At 40.9% G+C, this 21,870-nt stretch overlaps 1 protein-coding gene and 1 long non-coding RNA gene across 4 annotated transcripts in view; one reads left to right on the forward strand and one right to left on the reverse strand.

The window, feature by feature from the left end:
- The window catches only part of LOC128696041 (glucose dehydrogenase [FAD, quinone]-like), a 34,547-nt gene extending 14,899 nt beyond the window's left edge, over nt 1-19,648 (reverse strand). The window contains exons 1-9 of one of the 2 annotated variants that reach the window (XM_070094963.1): nt 19,455-19,648; nt 10,888-11,168; nt 10,193-10,395; nt 9,244-9,433; nt 8,167-8,301; nt 7,635-7,756; nt 6,541-6,597; nt 4,152-4,265; nt 3,593-3,749 (exon numbers count right to left, since the gene is read on the reverse strand). In XM_070094963.1, coding sequence (XP_069951064.1) covers nt 3,593-3,749; nt 4,152-4,265; nt 6,541-6,597; nt 7,635-7,756; nt 8,167-8,301; nt 9,244-9,433; nt 10,193-10,395; nt 10,888-11,026 — 1,117 coding nt within the window. In that variant the 5' untranslated portion in view covers nt 11,027-11,168; nt 19,455-19,648. Of the gene's footprint in view, nt 1-3,592; nt 3,750-4,151; nt 4,266-6,540; nt 6,598-7,634; nt 7,757-8,166; nt 8,302-9,243; nt 9,434-10,192; nt 10,396-10,887; nt 11,186-19,454 lie in introns of both variants that reach the window. The other variant, XM_070094962.1, reaches the window with a different exon arrangement.
- The window catches only part of LOC138854076 (uncharacterized), a 192,026-nt gene that overhangs the window by 50,090 nt on the left and 120,066 nt on the right, over nt 1-21,870 (forward strand). The gene's annotated exons all lie outside the window — the stretch shown is intronic.

Here is a 21,870-nt window from a genome sequence, read left to right on the forward strand (position 1 = left end):
TAGTTATAATAATAATAATATCTTTATTTCTACAAGTACAAGGTATACAGGCCTAGCTGACATCAATGACATACTACTATATAGAAAGCCGCTTGTTATGCAGCGTATTTCGGGCAAATTAAGTCAATTTTGTCCCAGGATGCGACCCACACCAGTCGACTGATACCCAGGTACCTATTTTATACTGATGAATGAACATGGACAGCAGGTGTCTTATGGAGGAAACTCGTCGTAATATGGAGGAAACTTGTCGTAATGTTATCCAGCCGTACCGGGTATTCGAACTCCGGACCTCACTGTGTGAGCTTGAGTGCGCTAGCGATCGAGTCGTGTTAGGTGCCAGGCTAATCGCAGCAGTGGTTACCTGGTTACCTGGAGGTTATTCCGGGGATCAACACCCCCGCGGCTCGGTCCATGACCAGGCCTCCCGATGGATCAGGGCCTGATCAACTAGGCTGTTACTGCTGGCCGCACGCAGTCCGACGTACGAGCCACAGCCCGGCTGATCCGGCACCGACTTTAGGTATCTGTCCAGCTCTCTTGAAGGCAGCCAGGGGTTTATTGGCAATTCCCCTAATGCTTGATGGGAGGCTGTTGAACAGTTTTGGGCCCCGGACACTTATGGTGTTTTCTCTTAGTGTACCAATGGCGCCCCTACTTTTTATTGGCGGCATTTTGCATCGCCTGCCCAGTCTTTTACTTTCGTAGGGAGTGATTTCTGTGTGCAGATTTGGGACCATTCCTTCCAAGATTTTCCAAGTGTAGATTATGATATATCTCTCCCTCCTGCGTTCCAACGAGTACAAGTCAAGTGCTTCCAAGCGTTCCCAGTAGTTAAGGTGCTTGACAGAACTTATACGTGCAGTAAAGGATCTCTGTACACTCTCTAGATCTGCGATTTAACCTGCTTTGTATGGAGATGTTAATGTACAGCAGTATTCCAGCCTAGAGAGAACAAGTGATTTGAAAAGGATCATCATGGGCTTGGCATCTCTCGTTTTGAAAGTTCTCATTATCCATCCTATCATTTTCTTTGCACGTGCGATCGTGGCACTGTTGTGATCCTTGAAAGTGAGATCCTCAGACATTACTACTCCCAGGTCCCTTACATTATTTTTCCGCTCTATTGTATGGCCGGAGTCAGTAGTATACTCTGTTCTAGTTATTATCTCCTCCAGTTTTCCATAACGGAGTAGTTGGAATTTGTCCTCATTGAACATCATATTGTTTACCGTTGCCCACTGGAAAACTTTGTTTATATCTTCTTGGAGGTTAACCGCGCCCTCAGCAGATGACAGCCTCATGCAGATCCTAGTATCATCCGCAAAGGATGATACGGTGCTGTGGTGTATATCTCTGTTTATGTCTGATATGAGGATAAGGAATAAGATGGGGGCGAGTACTGTGCCTTGTGGAACAGAGCTCTTCACTATGGCAGCCTCCGATTTAACTCTGTTGACCACTACTCTTTGTGTTCGATTCGTTAGGAAGTTGAAGATCCATCTCCCCACTTTCCCAGTTATTCCTTTTGCACGTATTTTATGGGCTATTACGCCATGATCGCATTTGTCAAATGCTTTTGCAAAGTCTGTGTATATTACATCTGCATTCTGATTTTCTTCCAGTGCATCCAAGGCCATGTCATAGTGATCCAGTAGTGTAACTAAGGTGCGCATTCCCGTATTTATCGCTGACTGAGTTAGGTTATTTTAGGTTAGATTACAGTGTGCTTTCTATGGTTGTTTCATCTCTTTAGTGGAACTTTAAAAAAAAAAAAAGTATGTCCGTGGCATGCAAAATATACCACGAAAATTACTGTCAATCCCTACAGATAGACTTTAATAAATCTAAGAAGTGACAAATGGATGTTGAAATTAAGTATAGTTGTCATGCGATAGGTTTAAATGGTAGTAAACGATGAAAGAAAAGACGAAGAATGTCGATTGTTAAAATATTCAATGCTAGAGAGGGAGGGGAGGGTATCTTAATTATCTTTCATGAAATATTGACAACGAATTATATGCATTAAATCGTACAGTACTCTTATAGATTCTATTAATAAAAGGCAAATCTTGAGCTGCTGCTACTCAGATCTTTGTACAGTGCCTGATTAACCAGGCTGTGATGGTTGTGTGTTTCAGCAGGCCGCTAACTGTAGCAGGCAATCAAGGAAGCCTGACTCCAGGCCAGGAAATCGGTCAAAGGTGTCTACTCGCGCAATCTTTAAAAATAGCTGTAACGTATATGGACAGGGGGTGACAACGTTCACCCATAAATGATAAGTTAAAAACCGGAATGTTCAATAATGGTGTAGTATCCGCACAAAAACATTTTGACATGATATAAATGTTCAAGGACAAGTTACAAAATGACTTTCAAAACATGAAATAGTGCGAAAGGCGGAAAACGCTTAAACGAATAACTGATTTTATAGTAAAAAAAAATGCCGATAGGCTACTAGAAAGTTCTTCATAGTGGTAGAACAATGAGAGGGGTATACAAGGGGTGGTAAATGCTGTAACGACAAATCTTAAACAGTATGTGGACAGTAAACCACGATCATGGTTCTAGAAGCTCGGGTTGCTGAAAACGGGTAATCATGTTTATACTCAAAAAATACACATGCATGTTTAAGTTGTCTCACGAACTTCGCAGTTTTAAACGGGAATCACCGATATTAAGGAAGAAACTGGAGGGTCGATTGGTTACAATTTTCTGGATAGTGGGGAAAGTCTTCGACACGGCTGGTAGTAAGTTAGTAAACAGCGACCATTCAAGGAATAGGACACAGGTGCTTGTTAAATGCACTGTGGGGATTTTTTTTTTGTAGCACTTAAAAATGGCAGGTTATTCTCGCTAACTTATATTTCCAGTATACATCTATCTTTACTTTCTTGTGTAACTTATTCTTGAAATATTTCCTCCCTCACCTGAGTATTGTCCGAGATCTCCAAAACCATTAACATATATCACAGATACCGTACCTCAGCAAACCTTGATCTACAGACCAGAGGAACACGTTGGAGTAAAAGTGCTTCATTGGGTGAAGATAAATATCGAGTTACGGAAGTCAAGTAATGGAAGATTCGGGTTAGGCAGCTGTGACGAGCGAGGTTTTCCAAGGTTCAATCTTGAGATTCGTAATATTCATGATATGTGTAAACGACTTACGAGAGGGAAATGACATATCACTATTTGCGGATGACTTAAGGCTAATGAGAAGAATTCGATCAGAGGAGGAGGAGACTATATAGGTTGCAAGCATGTCATCAAAATGCATGAACAAAATCAACCCCAAATTGCAGAAGATGCGAGAAGACTTGTGGTGTAATATAGGCTGGTAAAAAAGCAACTGTAAATAACAGATAAGAAAAATACTTAGTGGTGAACATCACATCGCCCATCTTGCCTTGGAGAAAATATTAACAGCCTCGCATTGGAAGTACATGTCTAGTAAACCTACGAAGTGCTTTTAGAAGCCTGAATCAATGTTGTATTCGCCTAATTGTGGTTGCGGTTGCAGGGGTCGAGTCATAGCTCCTGGACCCGCCTCTTCACTGGTTTGTGTGTGTATAATCAGAGCTTAACCCACCGTCTCTATTGTGGATGAACTGCTGGAGGACGAAGGGGCTGGTAGTATCCAGTATTTGGTAAGTGGATCCATTCTTGACGGTCCAGGAGAGTCCGGCGAGGTATGGGTGGTCGTTGAGGTTCTTCCCCACCCCGGGAACATCCGCCAACACGGGGATCTGCCCAGGGAAAGCTTATTACATTTTTTTTTTTTGGGGAAGAGCAGCTGCAAAGGTTGTAAGGCAAGAGGTGAAGGGTACTTAAAACACACTGTAGCGTAAGTTGGTGGGAGTGGTGGCTCTTGGCAAAGTGGACACTACGTGGTAGCAGAAACATGAGGGTCACACTGTAAGGTTCATACAGGGCGGAAAAAATGCAATACTCTCAACATTACAGAAAATATATGTACAATGTTAACACAGAAATAAAAGCGTCAGCATGCATTGTATCATTATTAAGAACTAGTATACACCAATGAAATACAACACAATATTTACTCTTTTTCGTTAAAAGTTCTAAATCAAAGGCAGTCAAGATCAAGTTTAGACGGTGAGAACATAACACACAATGTTGGTACATACACCGTGTTGGTAAAGATGCTCGGCAGGTCCTACTCCTGACAACATCAGTGTATGGGGTGAACCGATGGCCCCAGCAGACAGTAACACCTCCCTACTGGCGTAAGCTGATTTCAGCTGTGGGCAGAGGGAGGGAGATGAGGTATCACATAAGTGTGCTGAGAATGTGTGTTTGGGAAAGGGGGCGGGATTTTCATATGGAATAAACAAAGAACAAGTTAACTGTGTACGCAAGGTGTGACCTGTCCTTCAGTGAGCTGATTACCCAGAGTAACTCAACTTATTTAGCTTATTATGGAGATTACACATGTTTTGGACGCGAATTATCGTCTTAAAATTAACCTTCCTTGCTTGGGTGTTGGGAAGAGATGCAGGATTAAGAGATAAAGATCTAACACAAAGTTAGTTAGCACAGATGCTTTATGCTGATGACACTGCTTTTGGGACATTCTTTAAAGAAGTTGCAGAGGTTGGTGGATGAGTTTGGAAAGGTATGCAAAAGAAGGAAATTGAAGGCAAATATAAAGGTGATGATAAAAATTAGGTTATGAAAGATTGGATATCACATTTTAGGGCGGGAGTATGAAGTGAATGTATTTAGATATTTGGGAGTGGACTAGTCAGCAGATGGGTCTATGAAATACGAGGTGAATCAGAGAAATGATGGGGAAAGGTGAGTGGTGCCCTAAGGAATATGTGGAGACAAAGAATGTTATCCATGGAAGCAAAGAGAGAATGTATGAAAGTATAGTGGTACCAACGCTCTCATATGGGTGTGAAGCATGGGTGGTGAATGTTGCAACAAGGAGAACACTGAAGGCAGTGGAGATGTGTCTGAGGGCAATGTGCGGTGTGAATATAATGCAGAGAATCCATAGCTTGGAGATTAGGAGGTGCAGGGGTTTCTAAAAGTATTATCCAGAGAGCCGAGGAAGGATTGTTCAGTTGGTTCGGACATTTAGAGAGGATAGAACAAAATAGGACTTGGAGGACGTATAAATCTGTAGTGGCAAGAAGGCGGGGTAGGGGGTCATCCTAGGAAAGGTTGGAGGGAGGGGGTAAAGGAGGTTTTGTGGGCGAGGGGCTTGGACTTCCAGCGTGCGTGAGCGTGTTACATGTGTTAGAGGTGTGCAAGTGGCAACAAATGGTTTCTATGACTTGACGTGCTGTCAAGTTATAAAACCCAGGAAGGAATTCAGGGAAGCCGGTTAGTTGGACTTGTCCTGGATATACAAAATACATTGCTTGCAGACGGAAGGTGGGGTGTTGATATGTTGTAGTGTAGGCACGCCTCTGACAACACAGTAATGGAGTGAATGATAATGCAAGTGTTTCTTCTTTTTCGGGTCACCCTGCTTCGGTGGGGAACTGCCCAGATGTTTATATAAAATATATATATATATATATATATATATATATATATATATATATATATATATATATATATATATATATATTACATATATATATTCATATAGTCGGACTTGAGTCCTGGAAATGGGAAGTACCATGCCTGCACTTTAAAGGAGGGGTTTGGGATATTGGCAGTTTGGAGGGATATGTTGTGTATCTTTATACGTATATGCTTCTAAACTGTTGTATTCTGAGCACCTCGGCAAAAACAGTGATCATGTGCGAGTGTGGTGAAAGTGTTGAATGATGAAAGTATTTTCTTTTTGGGGATTTTCTTTCTTTTTTGGGTCACCCTGCCTCGGTGGGAGACGGCCGACTTGTTGGAAATATATATATATATATATATATATATATATATATATATATATATATATATATATATATATATATATATATATATATATATATATATATATATATCGGACTATTTTCACTCCACTCCAAACCGAGGGGTCGAACCTTGGCAAACCAAGCCTAAAACTAGCTGGTCAGTGCGTTATCCATTATACCACGACGGCCTAATAGCACACTGGTTCGCCCTTTTCAGGATTGACTTCCTATGAGTTCGAATCCATCGTTTGGCGAGTTTACAATATTGTCATATCGCGAGTCACTTGTAAAACCCCTATTTCCCAAGTGCCTTAAGTTCCTATCATTTCCCTAAGACTATAATATAGTGCACACCCTTTATACTATTTTAGTGGGAATGAAAACATTAATGCATAATAACACTAACCACCACTTAATTAAGTACTGTTATGTCAGCTGTGGCTGCTGTCATGGCCGGCCCCAAGAAACGTCTACCCCACCTTCACGTGTGCCCTGAGACACCACCTCCACCACCACCATCCATTTGAGGCGCCCCCGCCTCAGTGCCAGTATTGCCAAACATGTCATCCTATGACCAAGAACCATGTCAAGTGATTTTTCTCCCCTGACCCGTAAACCAACAACAACATGCACAGTCGAATTAGTGTACCTTTCCCTCGTGTTGAAAGAGGACGCCAACTGCTCTCTTGTACTCTTTAAACAGTATCTGAAAATAAACGACCAGTTAGTATTAGTATTAGTAAAACAAGAAATAGAAAAGTGAAGCAGAGTACCTTGCTCTATCCAATGACCAGCAACATATTTTTTGTATAAAAGTGATTGTACAGTTACATGTTACTGTTAAAAGAAAATTAAATTTTATTTATAAAAGTTTTAAGGGAGCTTTTGCTACAGAGTTCGAGAATTTTATTATAGATACACATAATAGGTCCAGGGACAGGTTCGGTTGTCTAAGTAAATTGGAGTAGTAATGAACTGTTTATAAGAGTGATCGTTTTAGCGAAATCATCGATGAAAAGTTGAAACATAATATTATTAATAAAAAGCTGAACTGCTCTGCTTGTTAAGAAAACTGACTAAAACTTACCTACATAAAGCAAGGTTTGAGTATTTGGCTAGAATTTTTGGTAATGTCATTAACAATGTTGTTTTACGTTTCTTGGACATTAATGAGGGAATTATTTTGATTCTTACATCTGTTACTCGTTGAATGGTTTTTCAAACCATTCATCACATATTCAGTAATGTTGCATGGTGTAGACGTTGTGCTTCTGACATTTACACCAGTTACAGGTTTAAGAATATCTAAAGCAGGTTTACGACCAGGAAGGTGGCGTAAGTGTATGTATATAAAATTAAAGGTTTAGCTGTATTCGTATTTAATATCATATACATTTACATTCTCGACGAAACACGTCGCGAGGCCATGCCGGTGGACCTTTGTGTGCAGGCAATATATCAACTTTATTTTGTGACCCCCGCCTTATAAAATGCAACTGTATATCGCGCTGGTGATGTTTGTATGCTTAAATGAAATGCTCAGAATTTTATTAGCATATTAGAGTTTAAGGTTTAATACTTATCGACATAGCGAGGGGTCATAAGGCCTCGCTCCTCTTAAATGCTGACATCATAGCTGGTAACCAACCCGTTTGTTTTGCACACATTACGGGCATTACCTGTGACAGGCCGTCACAGGTCATGACGATGAGTTTACTTAAGTGACATGTGTAATGAGCTCACCTGAGTTACATGCGCGTTGAGCACGATGTCTAGGTTGGGTCTGTAGGCTGATGGCTTAATGTAGGCTTCAGCCGTGGACCATCGAAGACTGTTTCTTGTTGTAAGATCTACTTCAAAGAATCCTGGAAAATTACATGTAGTAGTAGTGATATAGTAGTCCCTATGCTTTCTTGCCAGCAGTTACACTGCACCTAGTCTCTACCTACCCCTTAGTCATTTTCCCTTGTTTTCCTTTAAATGAAGGGCCTTGATGCTTATGAGAGGTTCTTGATTCCAGACACTTAGAACTACTTTCCTCCTTGGCTCAAATTTGATTACTTACCATTCTTCAGGCGTTGTATACCCCTTACGCATTTAGCGATTGTCATGAATATTATGCCAATTACCTAGTAACCTCCCCCCCTCGACACACACACACACACACACACACACACACACACACACACACACACACACAGGCAGGAGCCGTGAATCGATCCGTGTGCAAACACAAATGAGTGAGTACACGGAAGAGAAGGGATGGGCTACTCACCTAACTGGTCGGGGATGCTGGGATCCACTATCTTATACCCCAGCTGTTTCCCGGCTCTTAGGAAACCCCCTAGCAGTTTGGTTCTCCATGGCTTATTCTCCACCGTCAGCGGTCCTCCATACCCGTGAAGAAAGGCTGTGGAAAAAGGCTTTTAATTAACCTCTGGTAAATTACACATGTTTATTAAGAATAAAAGTCACAATGCCGTTTTATGGCTCACTTAGGACATAATGGTCCATCACAAACGGGAACATCCGAATTATGGGTTATTTATGAACATAAATTTTGTTTTCGCCTAGAAAAATGACGCCTCGCAGAAAAATAGTAATTAGTATCAAGAAAGATTTATAATACAACTGTATAAAAGAGTCATATGCAGTGTTATGAAACTTATATTGGTAGAAGTTTTGCGCACCAGGAGCTGTAGTATTCCATTTGATAAAGAAATTTCAAATTGAGTGATTATATATAAAACTTTTAGCTCTTTTGTTAATTATGTTTTGAGTTTTTAGTTTTCTCATAAAACCACTCCGTAGGCTATGAAGGTATAATTTTCTATGGAACTAAATTTTCAGTTTAAACGCATCGGAAATTTATATATTACCAAAATTTGTTAAATTATCATTCTTAGTAATGTATTAAAAGTACTAGCATTACTGTTAGCTTGCGTGTCTAGGTAGTAATAGTAAAGAGGGAGAAATGAAGTTATCTGTAGTCTTTAATTGATGGCGTTTCGGTCACGCTGACTTTATAAAACCCACTGTGTAGGCGAAATGTTTAGAATTCCACACCTTCATTTGTGTCTGCCATCGTTTTGGTATCTCTTTTATCCAGTTTGAAAAGTAATTCAAGAATGCTAGCTGTATACACCGCTGGAGCTGCTTGCACACCATCCAACTATACTTCCTCAGACCGCCAACCCTCGCTCACCTGAACATCATTCACCCACCTACCCGTCATACATGTTCACAATCACTCACCAACTCTCACATACAGTCGACCCACATTCACCTGTACACCTTCCAGCTAATCCACCCACTTGTATCTTAGTTTTGCACTTTGTTGATATGTACTTACCCGTCTTCTGGGTGACCCTGCCCCTGTAGTCTTCTAACTTCTTGAAGTAGGGGAAAACGTCCTTGTATCCCCAGCCAGGGTTACCCATAGCCTCCCAGTTATCGAAGTCTCTCCTGTTCCCTCGGACGTAAAACAAGGAATTGATGACTGATGACCCCCCGATGACGCGACCTCGTGGATAAGGGCTACGCTGTTGGAGAGGATATTTCAAAACTCAGATTCGCAACAGTCATCTGATTCATAGGTGCATATTTACTGCTAGGTGAACTGAGAAAGCAGGTATAATGCTTTCGCATACTTTTCGCTCTGCGTAGGAATCAAATCTATGTTCTTTCGGCAATGGCTGAACATTCTTTTGCGCGGGTTATATTGCTTTGGCATTTACTGTGTGTACTTATTTGCGTTCTTTTTAGGGTAGGTAATTGTAGTATTTTCAAGCTTCATAACACTACTGTTCAGACACCAGTCTAGTTAGAAAAAATATGTATTTAACTATCTTGCATGGTTACAGAAAATAATTATATTGCTTTTGAGTGAGAAGTGCTGAGAATCGAATGGGCGTGTTTGCAATTACTTTTCCATGACTCGATCGACTTACCCACAGAGTGTACACAAGATCTCTGTGATTAAAGCCAGTATAGTCTTGGATTTGTGCCCGTCAACGTAAATAACTTGATGCCGGAGAGAGGCTCTTGATCTAAGATATTGGACCTACCTATCTTTTTCGTGGATCGAATTTGATTTCTCCCATTCCCAGGTGCTCTATAACTTCAACGGGTTTAGCGCTTCAAAATGAATTTAATAATGTGGATTTGGAATTGCAAAGGACTCCAGTCGGGTACATGCGTCGCTAGTTAAGTTCACCTATGTAGCTAGTGAAGGGCCTCATGAGTCCGTAGTTAACGCAGGCGTCTATAAAGTAATTAAGGTGACATGCGCCACTAACTACCTTATCGGCGAAACCCTGGAAGGAGTTCCTCTGTGGAGTGGTGTAGTAGTTCCAATCCGCATCGCCCAGTAGCAGCAGCTGGTGAAACCCTGGAACGTGGCTCTCTGGAGGTGGGGGACCTCCGGCCTCCAGGAGGAGTATCTTCCACTCCTTGATTTCCGACAGCCTTGCCGCCAGCGCGCATCCTGCCGATCCTCCTCCCACTGCGCAGGCGACGGACGGGAGAAAAAAACAAGCTTACATCTCGTGCATTGGGAAGACAAGACATCAGGATTTTAATGTCTAAACAAACGGTTAAATAAATCTTTAGGAACAGGGCAATTGCTAGGCAAACCATCATTTTCTGCTAGTAGAAAGCATGTGCGTGACCCCCACAATGAGCCACATTGCATTCAAATGCCTGGTCAGTTGCATTTCAGACGCGAAGCTAAGAGCCCCGGAAGCGACTATAGGTAACATGACAATAAGAATAGATACCTCTAGAAACTTTGTCACTGTCTATGCTTATTCTCCTGTTGATTCTGTTCATACTAAGACTACGCTTGCTGCATAGTTACTAGTCAATCGATTTATGATGTTTATATATCACTAGAAAGAAATTAAGATATTCAGAGAGACCTGCCCTGAATGGGCCAACAGGCCTACTGCAGTATTCCTCCTTTCTTATGTTCTTATGAATCTCCCAGGTGACTTACCGATAATAAAGTCGTAGTGGTTGCCAAGCCTGGAGGAAGCGTCATAATTATGTTCGCCAGCCTCCCTCAGTACCAGCAGCAGCAGTACCCGCAACAACGCTACCGGCAGAGCCCTCAGCACCATCAAGTATGCGGTCATCCTTCAGCTTATTCTTGTGTCTCAACGCCCTTGTATGATCTCGCCTTACCAAGTTTTATCGGCAGTAATGGTACGTGTGTGTGAGAGAAGAGGTGCAAGCGAACGCCCGCACTCCTCGCCGGCACCAAGGCTTTTTCTCAAACTGCGAAACTACAAATCCTAGCAAAATAATTACAATTTATAAACAGCGGAACATGCTTGAAAATCCGTGAATTATTGTAAAATATGATGCATCAAGACGTCGTATAGTTCATGGCGACAGGAAGTAAAAAGTTTTTCACAAATAGTATAGTGGCCCTAAGACATTTACTAGCCGGTTATAAGACTGGAGTCACTACTACACTTGCATGATAAGGCATATGCCTCCTCGGAGCAGGTGACCCAAAACCAGTAGAGAGTTTTTTACTAGGTGCTTAAAACCAGTTTTGAGATTTTTTGCTAGGTGCTCTGTTGTGATTGTCATTAACCAATTCTATTGTTACATCATCTGTATAGAGCAATAAATATGTCAAACTATAGAGAAAACCTGGTATATGATACCGGTAATTTGTAGCTAAAGATACTTGAAAAAACGCTGGATATTTTATTATAGACAAGTTTCAGTCACAAGACTGAAACGTGTTTGCTCACATGTATTTAAATTACAGTATTAAACAAAGTGATTTGGTTTCTTATTACGACTCGCCGCGAATTCAATCCTCGCCAGTACCGTGGTTTGCCTTCTCACTTGTTGTACAGAAGTAATGTAGAACAAAGTACTTATATCAGAGCAAGCTTTACTTGGACAAGGGAGCTTAGTCATTGAAAATCTCGCGGCGAAATGTATTTAGGCTGCACGTCGCCTTTACCATCAATTTAAATGTATTTAGGTTGCACGTCCCTTTACCATCAACAGTCAGGGATACTTTCATCTGTAGAACAAGGATTGAAGTAAACTCTCAGGAGAGAGAGACACGTTTCTATGACTATAACTCTCTCATTTTGTACTAAAATAAAAGATGACCTTAACGTTCACTAAAGAAACGCCGCCATCTCGGGTTAAACGCAAATTTACTCCTGAAATGAAATTACAGCATATATATCCAACACTACTTTATCAGAAGGTTCAGAAATGAAAACAGGGTAAATACAAATGTCTGTTTAGAACCAGTTGAGATGTATCCGCCGATTTGTGTTTGTGTCGAGTCTTGGCTCCTGGCCCTGCCTCTGTAATGAAATGTAATGCCTGACTGGCATTACATTTCGTTACATTTTTTAAGCAAGATATAATGTAAAGTTACAGATGGAGATCTTAGAGACGGACTCCATCCCCTACCTTGAATCAAAACTTGTCTTTTAATCTCCACCGCTGTATAACTCTTACATGTTTAGTACTCGTGTGTTTATTATAATTTTAATATTTTCTCTGAGGAGGTAAACTTCATAACCACATGCTGTAGTGAGGCAGCCTCACTACATGACCACATGCTGTAGTGAGGCAGCCTCACTACATGACCACATGCTGTAGTGAGGCAGCCTCACTACATGACCACATGCTGTAGTGAGGCAGCCTCACTACATGACCACATGCTGTAGTGAGGCAGCCTTGTTCACACACCTCGTGACCACATGCTGTGGGTGTGAGGGGCCTTTCTCACACCTCATAACATGCTGTAGTGAGGCAGCCTCACTACATGACCACATGCTGTAGTGAGGCAGCCTTGTTCACACACCTCGTGACCACATGCTGTGGGTGTGAGGGGCCTTTCTCACACCTCATAACATGCTGTAGTGAGGCGACCTTGCTCACACCTCATAACGTGCTGTAGTGAGGCGACCTTACACCTCATAACATGCTGTAGTGAGGCGACCTTACTCACACCTCATAACATGCTGTAGTGAGGCGACCTTACACCTCATAACATGCTGTAGTGAGGCGACCTTACTCACACCTCATAACATGCTGTAGTGAGGCGATCTTGCTCACACACCTCATAACATGCTGTAGTGAGGCGACCTTGCTCACACCTCATAACATGCTGTAGTGAGGCGACCTTACACCTCATAACATGCTATAGTGAGGCGACCTTGCTCACACACCTCATAACATGCTGTTGTGAGGCGACCTTGCTCACACACCTCATAACATGCTGTAGTGAGGCGACCTTGCTCACACCTCATAACATGCTGTAGTGAGGCGACCTTACACCTCATAACATGCTATAGTGAGGCGACCTTGCTCACACCTCATTACATGCTGTAGTGAGGCGACCTTGCTCACACCTCATAGTTCAACACGTTTACTCGAGGTTGACCACAAAATATTTTACTAAATATATTTTTGAGGTAATTCTGGACAGGGAGGTGAAATGAATTTCGCCGACGTGTGCTTGTTACAAATGTACTTGACATTGTTTTAACAGCCAATCAGAGGAGGACATTTGTAGTGACGTTACGAAACATTTGAGAAGTCTTGATATATAAATTATTTTTGTCTTTGGACAGTGTTAACACAGCATAAGTCTCTGGTGGCCTGGTGGTTAACGCTCTCGCTTCACACGGTGAGGGCCTGGGTTCGATTCCCAGCCAGAGTAGAAACATTGGACGTGTTTCTTTCCACCTGTTGTCTATGTTCCCCATCAGTAAAATGGGTACCTGGGTGTTAGTCGACTGGTGTGGGTCGCATCCTGGGACACTGACCTAAGGAGGCCTGGTCACAGACCGGGCCGCGGGGGCGTTGACCCCCGGAACTCTCTCCAGGTAAACAGTGCCTGGGGCTGTGTAGTCTTTATTAATATGATTCATTGTTGTAGTTTCTCATATATTTAGGAAACAATGAATATTCGGAATTTGCCAAGGCGAGAACGTTTTCATTTAAGTCCTAGTTACAGATCTGTAGATAGTTACCCTTGAAGGGAACGTGCCTTGTTTAATAATTCTTATGATGGTTCTCATAGCAGGAGTTTTATATATTGGTTTAAGGTTAAGCTGAGATGTAACTTAGATCATAAATTTCGTTGGTGAACTTTGGTAAATGCGGGGAAAAAATAAGTTGTATAGAATGAGGAACATATGAGACTTTAGGAGAGTACAATGTACCTAAATTTTATTGCTCTTTTTATATGAACTGGATATGAGCATTAAATTTATCTACGAGCAGACCTATGAACTTGTCCTCATCTGTTTTTTCTATCTATTTCAGATTTCTTAATTTTCATACCTAATTGTATATTGTTTTCTGTGTTAGGGGGTAAGAGGGAGTTTATCATCATCAGTTGTTGACCATTTTTAGTTCATCACCTGTAGTGTGAAGTTAACGGAGCATAGTGATATTCTGAAAGTCATTGATATAGATAATTCAATTCAGTTCAAGTTTATTCTCTATAATGGTTACAATGTGGGGTTTACAGGTTTTGGGTATTGTGTGGTTTACATGTTATAAAATAATAATTACAGAGGGGGCCACTAGGACACCTAGCATGGCTAGGCATTTCGGGCAGACTTAGATTAATTCTTAGCATTAAATCCTTACAGATTATGGTATTAAGGCTAAGTGACTACATCATAATTTGTGAGTTTAGCAATGTGAATGCTTTTGTTATGGCACAATACAAAGTGTCTATATTGGAGTATCATAGGCAAACTTATGACTAGTTAGGATTTATTATTTTAAGATTAAGATTAGTATATCTGGGTTTATAGTCAGTGGGTGAGTGTAATTGTGAACCACCAGGTGGTTATCATGTAGTTGTCGGGGTGTATCAGGGAGATAAGATGTTTTCTGACTGTAGTTTTGAAAGTGTGAATGTGTCTGCAATTCTAGAGTTTTCAGGTAGGGTGTTCCAGATTTTAGGTCCTTTGAAATACATTGAATTTTTGTAAAGGTTTAGTCGAACACGGGGAATGTCATAGAGATGTTTGTGTCTGGTGTTATGCCTGTGGATCCTGTCACAACTATCAAGAAAGTGTTTTAAGTCAAGGTTAATATTAGAATTTAAGGTCCTGTAGATATAGATTGCACAGTAGTAAGTGTGGATGTTCTTAACAGGGAGTAAGTTTAGATCTATGAAGAGTGGGGGGGGGGTGCCAGGGATAAGGAAAAAGAGTGCCCGCGTTGTTGCCTTATGACACCTACTTAATTGGATGGATAACTAAGGAAGTATTATATATTTAGGAACCGTACTAGTACATATGTGAATAAGACACTTGTGCAGCGCTTGAATATATTCTACCGTTTTCTTTGCAGTGGAGAGAAAAAACTACTAGTTGGTGAAACATTTTCACTATATAGCGTTACACAAGTGCATCATTCATGTAATTGAGGAAGTTCCACTTATGACTACGTGGTGTTGTCAAGTAGGATTCCAAGTAACTGTGTACCGTGACTCCGCAGTGATATAAGTTTTGCAATGAATATAATCCGTTTTTTTTTTCCAAATGCTGCCTAAATTATATTTAGCATTTTTCTGATCGCATCAAAAGAAAACATTAATGTTTTCTTTTGATTCTGAATCCAAATTGGCAGGAATTAGGCTCATTATTTTAGTTAAATGCGATTACAACTGCTTGCGGATCACTTCTCAAGTATTTTTTTCTAGTGTTGGGAAATTAGAGGTTAGTCTGGAGCTAGATGTTAACGTCTGTTTGATCACCTTTGTGAATGGATGTTATCCAGGATCTTTTGTGTCTTGTCCCCTCAAGGAAGGTTCCTTGATGTTGGTGAGGGGCTCTTGATTTAGGGAATTGGATCTGTGCTCCAGTTCCCCGAATTAAGCCTGAATGCCTTCCACATCCCCCCCAGGCGCTGTATAATCCTCCGGGTTTAGCGCTTCCCCCTTGATTATAATAATAATAATAATTTTGTGTCTTGTGTTTTGAGATTAGTATTAAACGGTGTGCTCTGAAAGGGATTTGTTGAAAAGTATTGAAATAGACGGAGATAGTGCATTTGCAGCTTTCTTGTGAGTGGTGGATATTTCTTCTATACTACTGACTGATTTTTTTAGTGATTTAATGATTAATGATGTTTCAGAGGTGGTAGGAGCCTAGTAGTAGTTTGGGTAATTATCGGCCAGACAGGTACTGATGCTGGTATGGTTCTCTGGGATGTGTTGCATTAGTTCCTACTGTTAATAAAAATATTTTAAGTTTATTCACGTTATCTGTAGTTGATACGGAGTCTTCCTTTGCTTTGATGATTTTTTTTGTTGTTGATTTTTGAACGAAAATTAGAATAGTAATTTTGCTTGGATAATGTAGTTAGTCTTTTAGAGCTGCAAAGTACTGCTTCACTATGTCATGAAGTGAAAGCCTAGCCAAAGCGATTTCTTGTATAGTCTTTTTTTTTTTTTTTTTTTTAGTTGGCTGGATTTTTATGGATATTGTATATGGCGGTAATGTTTGATAATATTGAGGAAACTTTCTACTTAAAATTTTATATTTTTGTTAAGAGTCGGTTTTCTTTTCCAATTTGTGTTAATTGTATTGAATAAGTTATTAAAACATGAAGTCTTAAAAATTATTGTTGTAATGTTAGCAATATTGTACAAGGTAACGCGGCAGATAATCAGGAAAGTTGTGGAGCACCTGAGAGGAGCAGTTTTATGGGAAATCAACCAGCACCGGTTGAAATATAATTTTTATCTCGCAGTTCTGGTTGAGTTTAGTGACAAGGTGACATATCTGAAGCAGTAAAGGATTGGTGGATTGCAAGAAAGTATATGCCATTACCAAGAACCAGGATCGAAAACTAAAATAGCAGGAATGGATTAAAGGACAAGATCAAGGAATACATAACGGGACAAATAGTGATAGTATGGAAAGAGGTATCAGAATGGCCAAGCATATTAGGTGGGGTTCCACAAGGCTCAGTACTGGGACTACTACAATTTCTGATGTAAATGAACATCCCAGAAGATAGTTCTTTGTATCACTATTAGCAGATAAGAATTTTTTAGTTAATTTCACAAGTTTCAGGATGGTTAGGAAGTTCAATGATTTAAATGAGGAAGTGGTCGAGGCGGGTTCAGGAAGTAGCATCGGTTACTAATATATTAGTGTCCAAGAGGCTTGAAACCTGTAAAACCGGTCCATGGCGAAGAAGAGACAGGGAAAAGACTTGAAAGGAGACTCTCAACCACAACGCACGTGGGTCCGGGGACTGGTCTGCTTCCATGTACATACATGCGCACACAACATATACACACTCCTCACAAATACGTGTATCAAAATGCAAGTGACCACTCCTTTAAGTTAATTATAAAAACGGCAACTGATATAAACTCAGAATGAGGCAGATATGCCAACTTGATTATGAAAGGCAACACAAACACTTCTGAGAAGTGAATTCACTCAGTCCAAGAAGTTTATTCCTTAAGTAAAAGGGATGCTATAATCACAAAACATTTATTCTAGTTTATGCACTTGGTTGATCCCTTCACCAGTACCTAGGAATGGCGGCTCCCACCTAGAAAACTGAACTCGCATATATTGGGCTTAAACCCTCCGAACTGAATCATTTATTGCAGTGCTGTGTGGCCAACACAATTTTAGTGCTTCATTTTGAATATAATAACAGTGAATTGTTAGCTATACTTCTTCCTCTCAATAGTACATACGTCAGAGATCCCAGCTTAATTGTGTATGATCCTTGAATGATGAAAACTACTTGAAGCATAACTGTAACTTGTGGGGAATCTGAAACCCGACACAGACGTAACTGCAATAAGAATGAAGAGTTGGTGATTCCCTCTGACATAAAGGTGGTTAAAAAGTCAAAATATCTTGGCTGGACCAATTCACCGAAAACCCTCATTTAGGAGTGGAACCCTGTGACGACGTTTCGGTCAGAAAGTTCTTCTCCAAAGTGCGGTTTTTAGTGAATCTCTGACATAGTCCTCGTCCCTCTGCTCACTTTCCTCTTCAGTGGCTACCGTATGTCACACAGCATTTGTCATTACTCTTTGCTGATGACACAGCCCGTGTCTTATTATGCTTTGACCCCCCGACTTTAAACATTATATTACTGATGAACTAAACAAATGATTTACACCTGGACGATATTAAACTCATTCTTAATATAAATATAAAAAAGCTTTCTATATAACTTTTGGGAATCAACTATGTCCACATTTAAATATCAAGTTAATGAATTCTAATTAAAGTAAAAGGCTGATAATAAGGAGGTCTGCTTGTAGATTTAAAAAATAAATAAAAAAAATGAACAACTGTAAGGATGCTATCCAGAATTTTATATTTTTGTTCCCAATCTATACTATTAACACTGTTTATCCCACTTTTAACCATATCTCACCTATGGTGTTCTACTTCAGTTGTCCACCTGAAGTCAGTTATCACACAACAAAAGGAAACTATCAGAATCATCACAGGCTCAAATCTTAGGCATATACTGTATGTTGTTGTAACTCAACCATATCTTCTTGGCAAATAAAATGATCGTCTTTTATCATGGGTAGCACTAATGTAACGATCGCTGCTGTCATGGTCCGCCGAAGAGTCGACGGGTATCTCACACTCCTGTTTGTATTAGTAGCCACCACCGTTTATAGCAGTGTACCACGGTGGTTGCTTCTTTCTGCTCTCGCCATAGTAAGAACGGAGAAACTGAACAGCTCCTCGTGTGACTAAATCCCGTGTCAGGCGATTTTCCCTGAGAACTGCAAATGTGGCGGCAACAGCACCGGCGATAATTAATTTTTTGCATGTGATGGGTCCGTCAGAAACAGGTGTGAGAAAGACACTACCGCAAGGCATAGTGTTCCGGAGTGCGTGTGGTTTGGGGTCGCTGTGGTGTGGGGAGGTTGGTTATCTTTAGGTTACATGTAGTCTTTTCCGGGAGTCACTAACTCAGCTGCCCGGTCCCAGATTAGGCTGGCCTGATCAGTCAGGATGCTGGTGCCAGTCGCCCGCAGTCCAGCGTATGCGTCACTGCCCAGTTGGTCAGGATCTGACTTGGGGAACATACGCAGTTTGGCAATTCGATGTTGGGGAGTGCCCGGAGGGGCACAGGTGTGAACGGGGCACTACGGTATCCAAGAGGGTGTGGCGGGACGCTGCAGTGTGGGAAAAGGGCACTGGAGTGTGGGTGGAGCACTGAGGTGTAGGGAAAGTAATGCAACTCACGTGGACGTAATATACTTGAAAAATTTCTAATGCTGTTTTTCTGTATTTGCAATAAACTTTTTCACACTGCACGTTATAAAACATTTTCACGAAATTCTTTTAGCCACCTTTTATAGATGGAAATTTTAAGAAAGGATATATCCATATATTCGAACACCGGAGAGGAACATTGGTAATATCTTCTATATACGCGAAACACAGTCATTGTCTATCTTAACGACAAATAAAGAACTAGATCATATTCGTCACCTCAGTTACAAAGGTGCGAAGTTTTAGTATTTCCAGTACAATCACATCAAAGGCAAACCTGTGATCCTCTGATACGCGTATTCACTGTCAGCAGAAGCAGGAGTATAATGATGGTCTTCTAGCTGGACGTAACTCCAGTATAGCGTCTCGCTCCAGCAACCGCACCGACAGTCTACTAAGAAGCACAATTTTTCTTCTGCACTCTCCTGCTAGTCTGTCCACAGTAACCTCCACCCCTCTGGTGATCATATCCCCATCAGCTGCGAACCTGCAACATTCACCACCACCACCACCACCTTCTCCTCCTCCTCCAATACTTTCACTAACTTGCTCCGCTCTTATGTCATCTGACAACCGACCTATTTATTTCTACTATTATCTCGCGTTTTCTTGGTAATATGCTTCGTGGGGTGATGACTAGGTCAGTAGACTACCACAAAACATCACTTTGCTCCGTCATCGCTGGGATTTATTGTGCTGCTTTTGTTCTTTGCGTCGACTGGACTAGGGAGTATGAATTTTTTTGAAGGCGACTCAGGCTAGCATTGTTTTTGTCGTTGCAGTCGGGAAAAAATAATTACGCTGCTGATAATAGTTTCTGGTATCTTTTGGCAAAAAAGAAAGTGAATGTTGTGGCTGCGGCCTTCAACTTTATTTTCTATATTTTACTTTTGTCTTAAATTTTAATTGATTTCAGTGCTTTCTTTGACTATTGAAATAGTAATAGTATTAATAATAGTCTTGTACTCAGCAACAGCAGAAGTTCGAGAACTCCTGTTTCGTGCTCGAAAAGTTCCTGTTTCGTGCTCGAAAAGTTCCTGTTTCGTGCTCGAAAGTTCCTGTTTCGTGCTCGAGAAGTTCATGTTTCGTACTCGCCTCTCAAGGGGAAGTTCCTTGATGCTGATAAGGGGTTCTTAATCCAAATAGCTGGACTTGATCCTCTTCCTCAAGTCGAACCTGAATGTCGGCCATTCCCCCAGATGCTGTGTGACCCCCTACAGGTTTAGCGCTTTTCCCCTGATTAAAATAATTGCTTCGTACTCGGAAACAACACTCCATTTTTTTCAATAACGAGAGACTCGAGAGGTGCTTTAAGGGTCAAAATCTGCCACATTAGCTAACATATGCTATATATTTTTTCCTGTTAATTTTATTAATTACGTGGGGTCGACACTTGACTCAGGATTCTGAGTCAAGTGAGTCAACTGAGTGACACCGCATTTTTCTTGCAGTTACTGGACGGTAGATGGAGCGATCGCTCTGGCATTGTATAAACCACACGACTAAACCAGAATTATCAGAATGAGAATGCACACAGTTTTACTTTGTTATTAATTAATTGTCCTTTTATTGCTTTTTTACCGGAAGACTTTCACTAGAAATTCACAGCACTTGGGTCTCCAAGTTGAGTAAAAGTAACCCTGTATCCGGTTGACTCAGTTGCGAGATTCAAAGAGTTCCCCATGGTGGTATCCTGTACCTGCTGGCATTTCCTATTATTATTGTTTTATTTTAAATCAAGCATTTGAAATCATTACTGTGTCAAACAAGTATCATTACAATAATGGTATATACTACTGAAAGGTTGATGAATGAGACAAATGTGTAACATCTAGTTATCTCTATCGATGGAGACGTTTTGCCAACCAGTGGCATTTTCAGTCTAGATAGAAATTTTTTTACTGAAGACTGTTGAATGAGTTGAGGTTATCAGTCAGTCAGCCTTGATAGATATTCATTTTCCTAGCTTTGACGTGTCTTATGTTATCGACCGGATATACCATTAATGTTATTACATGTTTGTGTTTTTCTTCTTCGTATGATTTATTTCATAAGAAAAAACTTTGCCCGGTAGAAAATAATTACTGGCCTGGTCTCACACCGAGCCGCGGGGGCGTTGACCCCAGAAACCCTTTCCAGGTAAACTCCAGGTAGGTAATAAGGAGAATGCCCTTTGCGATTTGAACTATCAGTAGTGTAATTTAAGACTGCGCGCGCCAGTCAACTCTTTCCGAATTTGAACATATACGGAAAAAAGGGAGAGGGATAGATGTGGGGGATATGGAGATTTCTTTCATTTTTCATTCGTTTGTTTCATTTTGCTTCCATTCGAATTTGTGTAAGTACGTGTCCGTGGATCCATACTTGTGATATTGTTCGTGTATGCGGGTTTTCACTTCCGTGCCTTTAAAGTGTACTTGTAGTCAATACCGTACGTGTGGTGGTGGTCATAATGCGTATAATCACTGCCGTACATAGATAATGTTCGTGTATGCGTTTATTCACTACCGTCTGTGTATGGGTGTATTTATCACAATACGTGTGTAGTGTAGATCGTGTATATATGTGATCATTTGCTTACGAGTGCTCGATATATTTGTACTCAGTTTCCTTTACTTCCAGGTGCTCGCCTCCTCTTTTTTGCGTCTCCTTCCCGCTCCTCTTCGTAATCTTCGTTCTCTCCTCCACTCTCT

This window comes from Cherax quadricarinatus, chromosome 48 (genome assembly GCF_038502225.1).
Source record: "Cherax quadricarinatus isolate ZL_2023a chromosome 48, ASM3850222v1, whole genome shotgun sequence".
In the NCBI taxonomy this organism is placed as follows: Eukaryota; Metazoa; Arthropoda; class Malacostraca; order Decapoda; family Parastacidae; genus Cherax; species Cherax quadricarinatus.